Source organism: Athene noctua, chromosome 3 (assembly GCF_965140245.1).
Source record: "Athene noctua chromosome 3, bAthNoc1.hap1.1, whole genome shotgun sequence".
In the NCBI taxonomy this organism is placed as follows: domain Eukaryota; kingdom Metazoa; phylum Chordata; class Aves; order Strigiformes; family Strigidae; genus Athene; species Athene noctua.
In genome coordinates, this window is record NC_134039.1 from 15,449,505 (window position 1) to 15,464,545 (window position 15,041).

Here is a 15,041-nt window from a genome sequence, read left to right on the forward strand (position 1 = left end):
GTGCTACCCCACACCCCCAGTTTACTCATAATTCTCCAATCCTAGGGTAGATTTCCAGGTGATACTCTTAAATAGTTGCTTAACCCTGAACAAAGTCTGAACCACAAGCAGAAACACACTGGATCCTAGCAGTAAGATGACAATATTAATGTCAACATTCCAAGGATATTCGAAATTCCTGAAATTCTCAAACCAGCTGTAAATAGAACCAGGACTGACAACTGCATCGTGTCACAGATCAGCATTACATAGTACAGCAAAACTAAAATCTTAATTCAACTCTCATGGGTGGTGAGCAGCAGCACGGGGACTATGTGCAGCAAATAAGGTGATAAAATCTTAAGGAGCCAAGCAATAGACATTACGACCCCATCTGTTATTATGCCACATTGGGCGCCAAAAGGACTGTTGTGGTTTGAACTCGGCCAGTAGTCAACCACCACATGGCCAGTCATTTACTCTTTCCCCCCTCACCAGTAAAATAGGGGATGGACAAAAAAGGGGGAGAATTCATAGGTTGAATAAAAAAAACCCACAAACCAAAACAGTTTAGTGATAGTAACAAAACACCAGTAACAACAGGAAGTCCAAACGGGTAACACACAGTGCGGTTGCTCACCACCCGGTGACTGGTGTGCAGCCCACCCCCAGCAGCGATCCAAACAGCATGAAGATCTTGCCACACCAACCCGAAGCAGAAGTGAGGGAGCACCTGCCTCCTCTATAAACTGAACATAACGTCACAGGATATGGAATACTCCAATGACCAACCTGGGCCCGGCCCTCTAGCTGTGCTCCCTCCCAGCCCAAGGAAAGTTTATCCTGGCCAAAACCAGGACAGCTATTTGATGATAAACACAACAGAAATGGCTCAAAGAATCAAGGAAATTGATAATTAGAACAAAAGCATTGCCAACAGAAGTGTTAAAATCCCGGACTGGAGCTCAGGATTCAAGACCTGTATGACTTTAGGCAAAATGAAGTAGGAGATCTCCCAGAGATTTCTATTCTCTCCATTTTCTAACTGGCAAGTTCGGAGTTGTCATACAGCTTTACACTGCCCTGTCTGCTGGACTGACTTACTGTGGCTATTTCTGAACTGATTGACTCCAGAATGTTTCCAACACAAACTGTGCCCTGGCCAAATCCCAACTCATACAAGGATGCAAATCACAGTAGCCACACCTTTCCACTCCCCCTCCTCACACCTTGACTTTCAGAGGAAGGAAGTGTGGCCATACAAAGCTAAACATTATAACATGCACCCATGTTATGCTGTGGCCAAATTCCCTATCAAATGATCAGGACACTGGGCAGCAACCCATTTTTGGCCCCCAGCACCAATGCAAACAGCAATTCATGAGAAGACACAACAATGAGCTCTATACTGCAATATACTGCTATGGTTTTTTGGAATACGTTAATAAAAAAGGGTTCTACTTCTATGCTGGTTTGGATAAAACATGTATTCCTTGGTCCCACATACAACCGATGAATTCATAAATCTATGCTCTTTACCTCATAAATTATTTGTTCTTTGGTCTTTTGTCCATATGGAATTGCAACTGATTAAAAGCTCGATGTCTCTGGAAAACTATTTGCAGTTCTGTTCCATAGCTATTTGTAGACAAGAAATACAGAGTTTCTTCATCTCTACTGAACTCCCCTGGATGGAAGAATAAGAACATTAGTCTGTGCTTTTCTGTGAACACCTGTGTGTGCTCATACACAAAAAAGAAGAGTCGCACCACCCATTACTAACATACTGTCATACCTCATAGCAGAACACAGCCCAGCACTGAACAATACTTCAAAAAGCTCAGAGCAGCTCACATAATGGGGTAGGAGAGGAAACAGAGACAAAAACAGTTCTAGAAAGCTGAGAAATCTATATAAACAGCATTCAACTTTCTTGATCTGAAATATTGCCACAATCTTGATTCAGATCTGTGGAATATAACATACATCATGTGAAGACAGAGCCTTTTTTCAGACATCTCCCTATGATGGAGAAAAGAGAAGCTAAATTACTTGGGGTTGGAGGGAGTAAACAAGCTGTTGGTGATGGATCCCAGTAGTGAGAGGAAAGCTAATGGAATATAACTCATGCATGTTTTCCAACTGTGTGCAGTTTCTACACAGATGCTAATTTTCATCTTCTCTTTCATCTAAAATGAATGAAGTACATGTATGCATTTTATATATATGTATGCCTATACATTCTAAATGAAATTCCTTAATTTGCTTCAAATACTGTGCATTCTCTTATGTTTAGGATCTTGCAAGACAACAAGGTCCATCTCATCTGGGCTACTGCATTCGGAGTTACACTGCAATCCTTGGAGAGAGGAAGAAAGGAGAAAAAGGCATGAAATGGCAACAGGGCCTGAGAGACTCCCAAGAGAAGTGAGGGGCAGCCTGCAAGAGAGTCCGTAGCTGTGTAGTTTCAAATTACCTGCCTGCTACTGCCGGAAGATTTGACCCTGCTCCTTCATCTACCAATCTCACAGAAAACTAACTCAGAAAACAAAAAAGAAACTTCTAGTTTGTAGCAGCAGCAAGGTAAGCCTTCTTACCCAGTGGCCAAACTACTGCTACACCCAACACAAAGAAAAAAGCAGAAGCATGTAATTGAAATCATGAGGGAAGAAGTGGGAACTACCGTTTCAGCAGCAACCCCTGTGAGAGGTGGCATGAAATGGTACTCTGAGACAGATGCTTCCTTAGCAACCCAGAAGAGGCTGTATGGGTTTGTTCAATGACAGTTGATGGCAACAGGAAACTACCAGACCTGCAAGGATCAGAGTGAGGAGAGAGATTCATTATACTTCATCTGTTTAACTATAAAAACATCTTAAATGATTGTTCTAAATGAAACATTGATTTAATAACTGAAAGGCTTTGGTGTCCTTGCCATGTTAAAAAACAGTGTTTGGGGAAGAAATTCCAATCCTTGGCTCATGTGGTTCCAGGTCTAGTGAGGAAAACTTTCAGCAGAGCTTTTAGAGAGGCTTGCAGGAGGCCTGTCAGTACTAGAGAAGACGTCCACAGTGATCTTGCCAGTTAAATTACTTGCACCACATTCCCAGAAAGTGGCAGACACTGCTTAACTTTATGCAGTTCCTTCTTCTGGCTAAGAGCTAGACAAAAAATGTCCCTGTCTTCTAAGACTACTCTTCAGCTGAATATTCCAGTTTAAATTGCCTATTGAGGTACAGGCTTTTTGCAGGAGCAGGATATAAGTTACCATCAACAGCATGTCTAGGGATCAATTAACTTTCATCAGTGTCAGAAAAAGTACAACTTGAATCAGAATAGCCAGCCTGGGTTCAGATTATGGAGAGACTGACTGATTCATTTAAAAAAAAATTCATAAACGTACTGCGAAAACCAAACAGATTCAGTGGATGCCAAGGCAATATTCATTCTTGCTGTATCTCCATTACTGCCAGTGGCTTCACATCAGGGAGATATTTGGCTGGATTACTTCAGGTTTTCAGGAAGTGCTTTATCTCATTACACCACTCAAGAGTTATTGTCTAGAGTTGATGAAGAGGAGGGAAATCCAGTGGCTGCTGGCACAGTATATCAGAGTAATCTAAAGTGTACAAGAGAAGGAAATGCTTATAGTTACAATTTTCATTAAGCTAAAAATGAAAGAGACTACTACAAAGACCAAAACGGGACTGCGTACATTTCTGTAATTTACCTAAAAGATTCCACAAACTGGCAAAGGAAGCAACAACGTCTAAATCTCCTATTAAATGATACTTAAATGATACTTAACTTCAGTCACATAGCACATAGCAATGAACAATCCACTGGCACAGACAACTTCTACTGTTTAGAGCTAGCACCTGGATTAACAGATGGCATATGCTGTTGTACTGATAAATATACATGAATTTATTATGCAACAAAGAAGCAAAGGGTAGGGAGAACATAAAAGGGCTTGAGTATATTGATCAAGCCACAGCTAGAGCATGTTTGTAGAAAAATCCCCAAGTTTCATTTCATTTTGCAGCTGGCTGTAGGTAGGGAACTAGCTGCTAAATACTCTGTTTTGGTGATGTTGTCAAGTTTAGTTCATGAATGCATGGAAAACATTTTGCAGTCTTTGGAACAAAGCAAGCAATTCAACTTTGGATTTCTTCCATCGTTTAATCTCTATAGGTAAGGACTGTGTTTTGTTTAGTTCCTTTTAACCTATGTCTCTTTTTCACAAATCAAAACTGTGTGTTTACACACTTGACCTTCCTCACTAAAACTGATGTATATTCTACAGCATCATGGACACCTTGTGACAGCACCAAAACTACAGCAATGGTTGGATGTCTACTTGCAAATCTCAGATCTCATACAGAAGTGTCAGGCAAAATATTTAAAAGCAACTCTCAAGGCAAAGTGTATACATTACCACTAATTAGGTCAAGATAAGGATAGTTAACAATAGTGACAAACTAGGAAAAAAATCAGATTCAGAGAGTTTGCCAGGACTGGAAATACCATAATAATAGGAGAATTTAATTACTTTTATGTAAACCTACATGTCACACTGGGGTGTTTTTAGACACTGTACATAAATGTTTCATGGATAAACTAGTCAGGCAATTCAAAGGGGAGAGTCGGGTTTTGACTCTCTTCCCCGTGGTATTTTTGGCTTGTGTCACAACGTTCCTATCAAGGACTAACTCTGTAATAGTAACTAAAATGTGTTTATATTCAACATCCTTGCAGGAAGCGTAAGGCCAAACAAAGAATCTTCTGCACTGGTGTTTGACTTGACGTCAGCTCAGAAGCTGTCAGAAAAGCTAACTGAACCTAAAGGAATTATGAGGTGCAGAATAAGGAAGAAAATGTGAAATAATTAATATATCACCATATAAATCCAAGATGTCTCAGCTCCTCAAATACTGTGTGCAGTTCTGGCATCCTGTTTTAAAAATGGTAGAGCTGAGCTAGAAAAGTAGAGGCTAGTAAAGATGATCTACAGTCTGAAACAATTTGCATGCAAAGAGTGATTAAAAGGTTAGGACTTTTCAGCCTGGAAAACCAATTGCAGAGGAACACAATAGTGAACTGCAGCACAGAGAGAATGAGTAAGAAACTCTTATTCCCTTTTTTTTCCATACCAAAAATAGATGACATCAAGTGGAACTATCATCTAGTACACTCAAAAAACACAAAAGGGAATATATCTTCTCATACCCTATAATTAAGCTGTATAACCCATTACAAAAGCACAGTAGTGATGCAAAGACATTATTCAAATTCATGGGGGAAAATCATTAAAGACAATTAAACATAAAGGTACTGCCTCTGACTAAAGACACCCCTGAGCTGCACATTGCTGTAAACTGCAGGAGTGCTAGTCCAGCTTTGTGCTGTTTTTATACTAGGCACCATGGCCACCATGGCAGGATAGTAGGCTGCCTAGATCTTTGGTCTGATCCAGGACAGACATTTTTCTGTTCTTATGTCACTCCCTAAACTGTGCTGGAAATGCCTAGAATATGCACTTTTTCATTGTATTATACCCACCGCTGTCTATGCTAACAACAAATCCTAAAAAAGATAAAGACTTATAAAGGTCAAAAAGTATGGGAAACAAGGTGGTTATTTATACTTCAGAACTGGTTGCATTTATTTTGAGCCAGGATCAGGTCGGACTGTATTTTTCCCGACCTGGCTTAACCATGGCAAATTACTACCAAAAATGTGCCCATAAAAAGTTAATCAGTCTGACTTATCCAAAAAAACTACAGGGGAAAAAAAAAAAAAAAAGCCCATTGGGAAATCATTGTGCTCATAGAGCGGCTCTCGACAGCAGTTGTTTCTGGCCAGCTGGACCTGCTGGTCTTAAACACAGATTGCTCATAAACTATTCTGGCAACTGGAGCATCTCTGAGATCTTCCTTTCCCAAGGAAACAGGCCAGCCAGCTTTATGACTGCTTTGTACACAAAGCTGCTGAAGAAAAGTTTAGGGTCCAACCCCAAATGAATATGCATGTACACTTCAGTTTTCTTCCAACTTAATCTCCTGTATGTTTTAGTACATTCTGTCATTTTCTTATGGTGCCTGATTTGGAGGCATTAATCTGGCTAACGTGGATGAGTGTCTGTTATAACAGATCTTTCATGTGTGCATCTGCAGGTTGTGGAAAAACAGTATGATATAGCAATAACCTTCCATCATGCATTAAATAACATATTAAAAGCAAATTAGATAGATATCTGTGATATTTTAGATATAGTTAATACGAGTTTACAGCAGGAAATGAGTAAATGTCAAGTCCCTTTAGCCCTTTCTACAACTTCACTAAATGTACCAGGAAAATAAATTAGGATATTTTAATGAAACTAATAATTTTATTCTTGCCTGGAGGAGGGGCGTTGATAGCTTTTATTTAAAAACAAAAAACAAACCAGAAAATCTTAGTTTTATCTCAAAAGGTGCTTTGATGGGGGAAATATGACCAGTAAAAAACCCTTTCTACTAACACTAGAAAAAAGAGTGCTTTAAAATGTTGCTCTACTATTGTCCTCAACAACTGCATCTCATACATGTCAAAATTAGGAGCCAAAAAATTAAAAATGGTTTTCAATCTCTGTGTTACCACATTTATTCAGGGATAGCATTTAATTCCTCCAACCCTGACTTGTATATAAAGATGAGATATCAGTCATTTGGATGTATTGTTTACTTGCACCATAAGGTGAAGACAAAAATCTCTCACATGCAGCTGCTAACAAAAGAGGGGCCTGATAAAATTCAGAGCCTCTAGATGATACTGTGTGCAATAACAACTCCAGTAAACACTGGTAGTGTGCTCCTGTGTCAACAGTTTAAGAGTATTTATAGCTCCATCTACATATACAACATGTTCTTTTACTACAGCGAACAAAATGCTAATGCATGGAAAAACAACCACTCCTGAGACAACTGAATAAGCAGTGATCGCAGCTTACTGAAATTAGCTGTTTCATTCCTTTCATTTCAAACCTTGCAAACAAGTCACAGTCACATTACGTTGTTGCTCTTTTTAGCATAGTATCTGATAAGACCATTTGAATATGTCTTCCTAGATCTTTCCTGGCTGTCTCCCCAGTGCCCAAATGATTCAAGAACTGACAGATGCAGAGCACCTTTGTTCCACTAACTGGCTATGTGCATTTCTGAGCCGAAAAAGAAGAAAGAAAAAAAAAAATCACACTTTAAAAGTATTCACAGGTGATTAGTAAAGAGAGACTAGGAATGGTAGGATAAAACAGCTCACAGAAAATAAATGAGGACAAGAGATTATGCTTTAGGCATAGGCAATTGCCCAGGGCAGCAAGGTACTCAGGCAGCAAACATCCAAAACATGGATGGGCCATGCTGTTACTTATCAGTATGTCCTGGATCAGCTAGGATAGGGTTAAGTTTCCCCAGCAGAGAGGGGGAAGGGATCTCCAGCCGGGTTATTCATACCATGCTGATGTCAGGTCTGGGCTCAGGAGCACGGGAACTTTTTCCTTTGTGGCTTTGGTTGCGGGGAGCACGGGGCTGTCTGTAACCATTGCGGTATTCCTCTGTATATCTTTTGTCTTGTTTACTGTTATTACAGTTTATTGTTGTTATCATTGCTACTGTTGTTGTTCAGATTGTTTATTACACTGCTGTATTAAAATTATTCTTATTTTAATCCAGGGTTTGTGTCTTACTTGTGTCCGAGGGTGGGGGAGGGACAATGGCAACGTGGTCTCTGGTCCCGGCAGGGCTTAAATCAACCCACAGTGATTCAATGCAGCGTTAACCAATTTTGCCCACACTTCTCTGCTGCTCAGTTTTGCCTGCTTTGCTAGCAAGCCTTGAGCCAGCTGTGATAAACTGTATAAGAAGAGAGTAGTCAAGGCAATGTTATTCCCAAGACACTGACTGGCTAGGACAGAGTGAGCTTTACCACCTTCCCCAAAACCTTGCTGCCCCCCTCCAGTTCACAGTGTGCAGCTGGTCCTGCTGGACACACAGGATCTGCAGGGAGACAGAAAATCTAGACTAACCCTGCGTCCTCTGCTCTTGAGCACTAAAAAATATCTTCCCTGTGGAGCTGTGCAACCAGGCTCTTCCATACCTGCAGTGTGAAGAGGAACCCACTAACAAGTAAAACAGGCCTGAACACCACTGGGGAATCTCCACAGAGATGATTCATAGTCAGGCCTGTTAAAAACCTTATCTCTCAGTTCTCTCTGTTCCTGCTGTCTTGTTCACTGCAGCAAACCTTTTTACAGAATCACAAAGAAAGACAGATGTCATCATACACAAGGGCAGTCACATGCACAACCCCACTTTCTCTTGGAGATTGTTCTATCTACTTCATGTATCGCAGTATGATCTAACCCCACAACTTGTGCTGGGCATAGCATCCAAAAAGATTCCCTGGTTGAATGCATCCCAATGTACATCTCTAGCAGATCTCTAGCAGTAGCATCCCATTTTCAGCAGATCAGGCTCTGTGTGGCAGTGACAGCATGCAAAGCTGCTCAACAGTCTGTGGCTCAAGCAGAGATTTTACCTGTGGGCTACAACATCAGCCAACATCAGCTGCCACCCTGGTACAGATGGGCTAACTAAACAATGCCTCCAGCTGCAGGAAGAAACAAATTGATGGAAGACTGATGAAATGAACATTGCTTTATCACCCAGGTCAGGACGCAAGTTAACCCTGCCCTACTACACAAAAAAATCCGCATGCCTGAGGAGCCACTGTTATCTGCAGCTTCCGGACCATCCTGAATTCCTGCAGCCCTTGACTCTCTTGAGTCATAAAGCAAAGCTCATGGCCATATGGCAGTTTTGATATGACATTTCTCAAGTCAGGATGTTTAGTCAGCTCTAGGCTATGACCTGGATTTCCAAAACCAGCAGTTGCACACTCACTTCATCAAAGTGAATGAAGGTTTGTGACGTTCTAATGAGGATCTTTGTCAGAGAGAGAGAGAGAGAGAGAGAGAGAGAGTGTCTGTGTGTGTCTAGGTCAGGTAGAGAGTCCCTGTCACAGCTCTTAATGCTTTTATTATCACACTTATTTTACCAATGCAAAACTAACACTTTTCCTCTAGGTGTTTCTTAAAAAAATCTTCGCTTTAAATTATCCTACAGGACAAAATCAATGATCTTCTCTTTCTCTTCTTCCAAAAATGATGCTGGGATGAAATGTACGTAAGACATTACAGGATACAAGTGGCTGGTGCAAAAGACAGATTAATTGAACTTCAGTTTTATCTCCTGCAGCAAATAAAATTACAATGAAATACTGATCTCAGGTTTTTAACCATGGAGTTAACCCCTTCCTGGCTACTCTCCAAGCCTGCTTTTGCAAGCGTTACCTTCCCAGGAGCAGCGAGAGGGAGCTGTGTCAGCATTGCTGTTCAGGCCAGGGGACAGGCTGTGGCATTGTGGCCTCTCACTCCTCACTGGGGCTTCACTGGTGGGGAGGGTCGGTTCCCTGGCCCTTGGCTGGGTGCCTCAGATGAAACCAGAAGGAAGACGACAGAGGTAGAAACAGTCCAGCTATTCCCGACTAACCTGCACTTGTATAGGACACCTTCAACCATGGAATCTGAAATAAAACCTGAGTGAACGGCACTTTGTTTTCCATATGGTCCTAGAGAAACACACTGGAATAATGTTGTGCATATTTAAGATGAAGCCCTTGTTGTTGAACTGTTTCACATCTAAACTGAACAATATTCATACTTGCACCTCTTTCCTCAAAGGTTCCTGCAGCTGAAAATAATCTGTTTCCAGGGTACAAACCCAGCTTGTTCTGTAAGTCCTAACACAGAGAGAGGGGTGGGGGGAAAGGGAAAGAAGACTGAAAGAACCAAAGACCACAACTTTAATATAAATATTATTTGGGGGAGACTTCTGATGGAGAAAGGTTACATGGTTTAGGCCAAGCACATCTGGTCACAGTAAGAAATAAATCTTATAAAGAAATACCTGTTTTTCTGATCTGCTTGACTCCACCAAACACTGGACAGAAAGAAATGTTTTTGTATGTGATTCCTCATCCCTTAGTCACTATATGCATCATAATTAAAACTATTTTTCAAAAATCTAATAAGCAATCATGCATCACAAGTTGTCGTATATTCAGGGATAATCCCAACTATGTTGCTTTGAATCTGCAAATGGCACCAGTAAAGTATTTCCCTCTCAAAAGACTCAGGGGTTTTTTTTGCAGTTCAGTTCAGAAGTATTAATCCAACATAAATCAACTTCAAGGAATTTCTGTTGATGGGGCAATCAGTTACATGATTTATTTTCTTCAGGTAAGAAAAAGCCTTAATTCATTTTTATTTCAGACCTTGGCTAAGCATTGTCTGAACTGCTGTGAAGGCAAAAATCTTTCTCTCTCCCCTCCCCCAATCCCCCAAACTTTCCAGTCAGCATTCCTAGTTCCAAGAAGAGAAACCTGTCTCAGAAATCTCATGAAAGGTTTTAAAGCCCAGAGCAAAGTGCCATTTCTTGTGCAACAGATCTTGCAAGCACAAATAAATGTACATACTTGCAAAATAAAGTTAATACAATCTAACATTTCTTCCAATGGAGGCAATGCCAATGTGCCAAGAGCTTGTAAACCTATATATGGTGTCAGAGACATCTGAGGACACACACTGCAAGAGTATTTTTAACATCTCGAATCCATTTCACGTATATTTTGTGCGTGAAGCCAAGATGGTTTCAGCTATAAAAACTATTCAGAATTCATGTTTGTGCTGGAGTTCAGGAATGGAGAAGAGTGAAAAGGAGGAGGGAGGAAATGTTTCACATTTTTTGGATTATTTTCTAAACTCCTCAGTAGTCCTCACTCATACGTGCTGAGAATGTACTATTGTTTACTAGAAGTGCTTTTGTGACTGTCTGTATGTCAGTAAAACTGTCTAACATAGTTTACATTCCTTCCTAGCTGTGATGTGTCTTCCCCATTGTTTTTCCTACCTTATCCTGCCCATTCTTCCATTTTTTAATCCTTCCACTTCTCTGTTACATTTTTCCCCGTCTCACTGTAGTCCTGCCACATACCTTCAACCTCCTCCTCTCCACAAATTCCTGCTCCTCTTTCCCAGCTGGTATCCCACAGCTTATCTCTAACCTTTCTGCTTCCATACATAACCTTTCTCCATTTATAAGGAAGGAGCGTGTCACTCCATTTCTCTTAACCAGTGAAACTATTCTCACATACCTTACACAGCCATTAACGTGACCTCTGCTGTGACATGCCACATTAGAACAAAAGGGGATGACAAGCCAGCCGAAGTGAGAAGGGCCAGACCTCCCTCACCCTCTTAAAGAAAAAAATAGAAAAGAGAAAGAGTACATCGGGGCAAAAGGATTCTGGACTCCTCAGCACAGAGCCAGTTCCTCCCCTCAGCCTGAGTTTTCCGAGAACAAAGAGGGTGCCCCAGTTTCTTATGTTATGGTATATCCTAAAACAAGGCTCACCCCAGTTTCTTCCCTGCCATCCTGTACCCTCAATGCTGTCTTGTAAAAAAACAGCTCATTTTGAGTCCCAACGTGTCTCTGAAATAGTAACACATGAAGTTAAAACCCACATTAATTTTGCTTTTAAGAAACATCAGCTTTTCTGTTAAAACCCCTATATTTAGTTTGCTGGTCATTTTTTTCTGTTTTAAAATCATGCAACTCTGGATCACCTTCTTTTTCTGAAGACTGCACTTTCCTTTCCCCAAGACATTGTACGTTCCCTTTTTCCTCCTACTTTTAACCCACAGTGAGGCTTTGTTTAAACAGTAACTCCAGGCTGTGTCCTGAGATAGTGTGAGAGCTTCAGCCTTCCCCCGTCTCGCGTTCGCTGAGCCGCATTTCAGCGCCGAAGAAGCCACTCGCGGCCGCGCCGGGCAGAGCCGCTCGGGGTTTTTTCAGCCTTTAATTGCGCAGTTCTCTCACCACCTCTCCACAACGGAACGGCTTCAATCCATCTCTCTACAGATCCTCAAGACAGCCTGACAAGACCCCAGACAGCAGGAAAACCTCCCAAACCAGCAGCTCTGCACCCCCCGCCCCCAAGTTCGATCCTCACAGCAGGCACCGCTGTACTTAAAGCGGTTTCGCGTCTCGCGGGTTGAATCTCGCGTACACGCGCACCAAGTGCGGCTGGGTGTGAAATACACACGTGTCTTAACTACGGAACATAGCGCAAAGGACCTGTAAGGGACGGCGCACGAGGACACTACGTATTTCTAAGTTTAAAGCGTGTGCGCGCCTTCGCTCCCGCGGGGGGTGCCCGGTCTGCCGGCGGCTGAGGGCCAGGGCGGCACCGCTCCCCGCCGGGCGCCCCGGCCCGGCTGCGCCGCCGCCGCTGCCCCGGGGCGCCCAGGCAGGGGGACGGGCCCCGCTGCCGCGCGGGGGGCACCGCGGGGAGCGGCGGCAGCAGCCTGCCCCGCTGCGAGGCGAGGCGAGGCGAGGCGAGGCGAGGGCCGGGCCGGCCGGCGGCAGCGGATCCTTCGCTCCGGCGGAAAGGGCGGGGCGGCCGCCCGCCCCGGGCGGGGCGGAGGCGCGGGCCGTGCCTGGCACCTGCGCGGCGGGCGGGGCAGAGCCGGGGGCGGTGCTGGGCGCGGCCCGGCCCGGCCCTCGGCCGCTGAGCCCCGGCGCTGGGGAGGCGGCGGCGGCGCTACAGGTTATCGGCGCGGCGCGGAGCGGCGCCCGGCTGTGCCCATGGCCGGCCGCGGGCCCGGCGCCGAGCAGGGCTACATCCGCACCGTGCTGGGCCAGCAGATCCTGGGGGAGCTGGACAGCTCCAGCCTGGCGCTGCCCTCCGAGGCCAGGCTCAAGCTCTCGGGCGGCCGGGCCGGGGAGGAGAAGGCGCTGCGGATCCACCGGCAGGTCCAGCAGACGTTGGCCAGGAAGAGCCGGGGCTCGCTGCACAACGGTGAGTGTCCGCCCCGGCGCCCCTGGGTGCGATCTGGTGGCGGCGGCGGCGGTTTCGGCGGCGGCGGGAGCACGGGAAGGGGCTGCGGGGCGGCGGCGCCCGGTGAGACCCGAGCTGGCCCCGCGCGGCCGCGGCCGTGTCCGCGGCGGCCCCGGCGCCGGAGGTGCGGGCTGTTCGGGCGGCCGCCGTGCCGACCACTGCCCTTCACCGGGCTTGACAGAAAGTCGTGGCTCTGTCGCCTCTTCCTTTTCCTTTTTCGCACCCAAGTGAGTCAGAAGTTTCTTCCTCCCCGCCGCCGTAACTCGAGTGAGTGGCGGGGGCTGCTCCCTCATCGAGCCGAAATTCTCCTCATTCAGCAATCGTTTACTGTGCTTATGTGAGTATTTTAGCTTCACCCACTAGTCCTGGGTGCGAAATAAAATGGGAGGAAAAGTAGTACGTTTTTTTCCCTTGTTTCACCTCAAAATAAATTTTAAGAAAATAAATAAAAGGAGGTTTCGAAAAGTAACTCGAGGAAAGGTGTGAATAAGGAACACGGAATGATGATGGTACCGGACATTATTTACCCTGTTCTTTGACATGCCTTATACAAATTGACGTCAGTCAGTCTTTGCTTCTGAGATCTTGTAGCCAGAAGGTCAGATCCGTCAATAAGGTTCTCAGTTGTGCTTTTTCCCCAAACAGGGTCTCACAGCAGCGCCAGGCACCCACGGGGTGACTGTCAGGTGCTGAGGGTTAAAGGCAAGCTGCTCGAGGGGTTTAGTGTTAACTGTTCATGGCGAAGAGACGTGTTGTTTTCAAAGTAAATTAACCAAAAACCAAAGAACCCTTAACATGAAAACTTTAACCCTGTTTTTACATAGAAAGAGATGACTGACTTACAGGCTATATACTCTGTTGCTTAGTTGTCATTAAAGAAGCCGTCACCTTTCTTTTGCAAAAAGCTGTGAGCAGATGTCTTTAAATTTATAACTATACTTCACTCCTCTATCTTGTCAGGCAGAGGAGTATTTCCTTGTACTTTATCTGGTTTGTATCTAAAAATGCCTCCTGGCAAAAAAATGCATACAATGCAGACACAGATCTAATCTGCTCAGAGAAATCAGGTACACAAATCACATAAACAGGTACACACAGCTGTGCAGTGTGAGCTAGCTACACATGCAAGTCCTTGGCTGCTCTCATTTAAATAAGGTTTCTAAACTTTTTAGAGTAACTTAATTTCTTTTTCTCTGGACAGAGGCCTGGGAAAAGCCCTTTAAGTAGTGGTTAATGATACAGTGTCATGAACCTGAGATCATGTCTCTAAACCATGTGTAAACACTATGAAGAAAAAGTTTCCATCCTCCTAACTCACCTTAATTTCTCTGGAATACATTAACAGACCTGATGGATTTGGGGATAGTTGTCTTGGTTTGCTTTGTTTTTCTAAAGGTCGAGTATTTGAGCCCTCTGCATTGTTGAGACACCAAAACTTTCAAGCTTCAGGATCAGGAGCGGCAAAAGATGTCTGTTACGCGTATTGTTCATGCATAAAATTAACTTTTTTCAGCTGTATTCCTGTGCCCAACTCACCATACATTTTTTAGTCCCACTGCAGAACTCAGAAAAAATAAATAGAACTGGAATGTATCATGTGAATTTATACACACATATATATGTATTGTATGTGTGTATATCTTAAATATATGTAATGTGAATCAAATGCCTATTATACGTTCAACATGTTGACTTTCTTGAAAAATACACGAGTATATCCCAATGTGCTTTCTAAATAGACTTGCTCAAAATTTTACTATGCTTTGAGAAAATTTGAATTCTTATAGGAGGGTACTTTTTTAAAATATGCATTCTTTTACATGAAAAAAACTCACTTTCTCTGAATTATAACAGTTTTCTAGATATATTCACCAATGGTCCTATGTTGTTTGCCATTGTAGGGAAGATGATACAAAGATTTAGAAGGAGCAGGAACAGGCCCCAGTGATGTAAGTGTCCTATCTGTAGGAGTATTTCAGACTCTGTTCAGCAAGGTACTTAGCACATACCTAAACAGAGTATTCACATACATGCCTAAAATTAGCCAAGCACATAACCACTGG

The 15,041-nt window shown here is 43.5% G+C and overlaps 1 protein-coding gene across 4 annotated transcripts in view; it reads left to right on the forward strand.

Annotated features, from left to right (window-relative positions):
• The first annotated feature begins 12,623 nt into the window (after positions 1-12,623).
• Positions 12,624-15,041, forward strand: part of PKP2 (plakophilin 2) — a 41,127-nt gene continuing 38,709 nt past the window's right edge. Inside the window, exon 1 of one of the 4 annotated variants that reach the window (XM_074902041.1) lies at positions 12,624-12,939. In XM_074902041.1, the coding sequence (XP_074758142.1) occupies positions 12,726-12,939 (214 nt within the window). In that variant the 5' untranslated portion in view covers positions 12,624-12,725. The remainder of the gene's footprint in view (positions 12,940-15,041) is intronic. The other 3 variants (XM_074902042.1, XM_074902040.1, XM_074902039.1) reach the window with 3 other exon arrangements.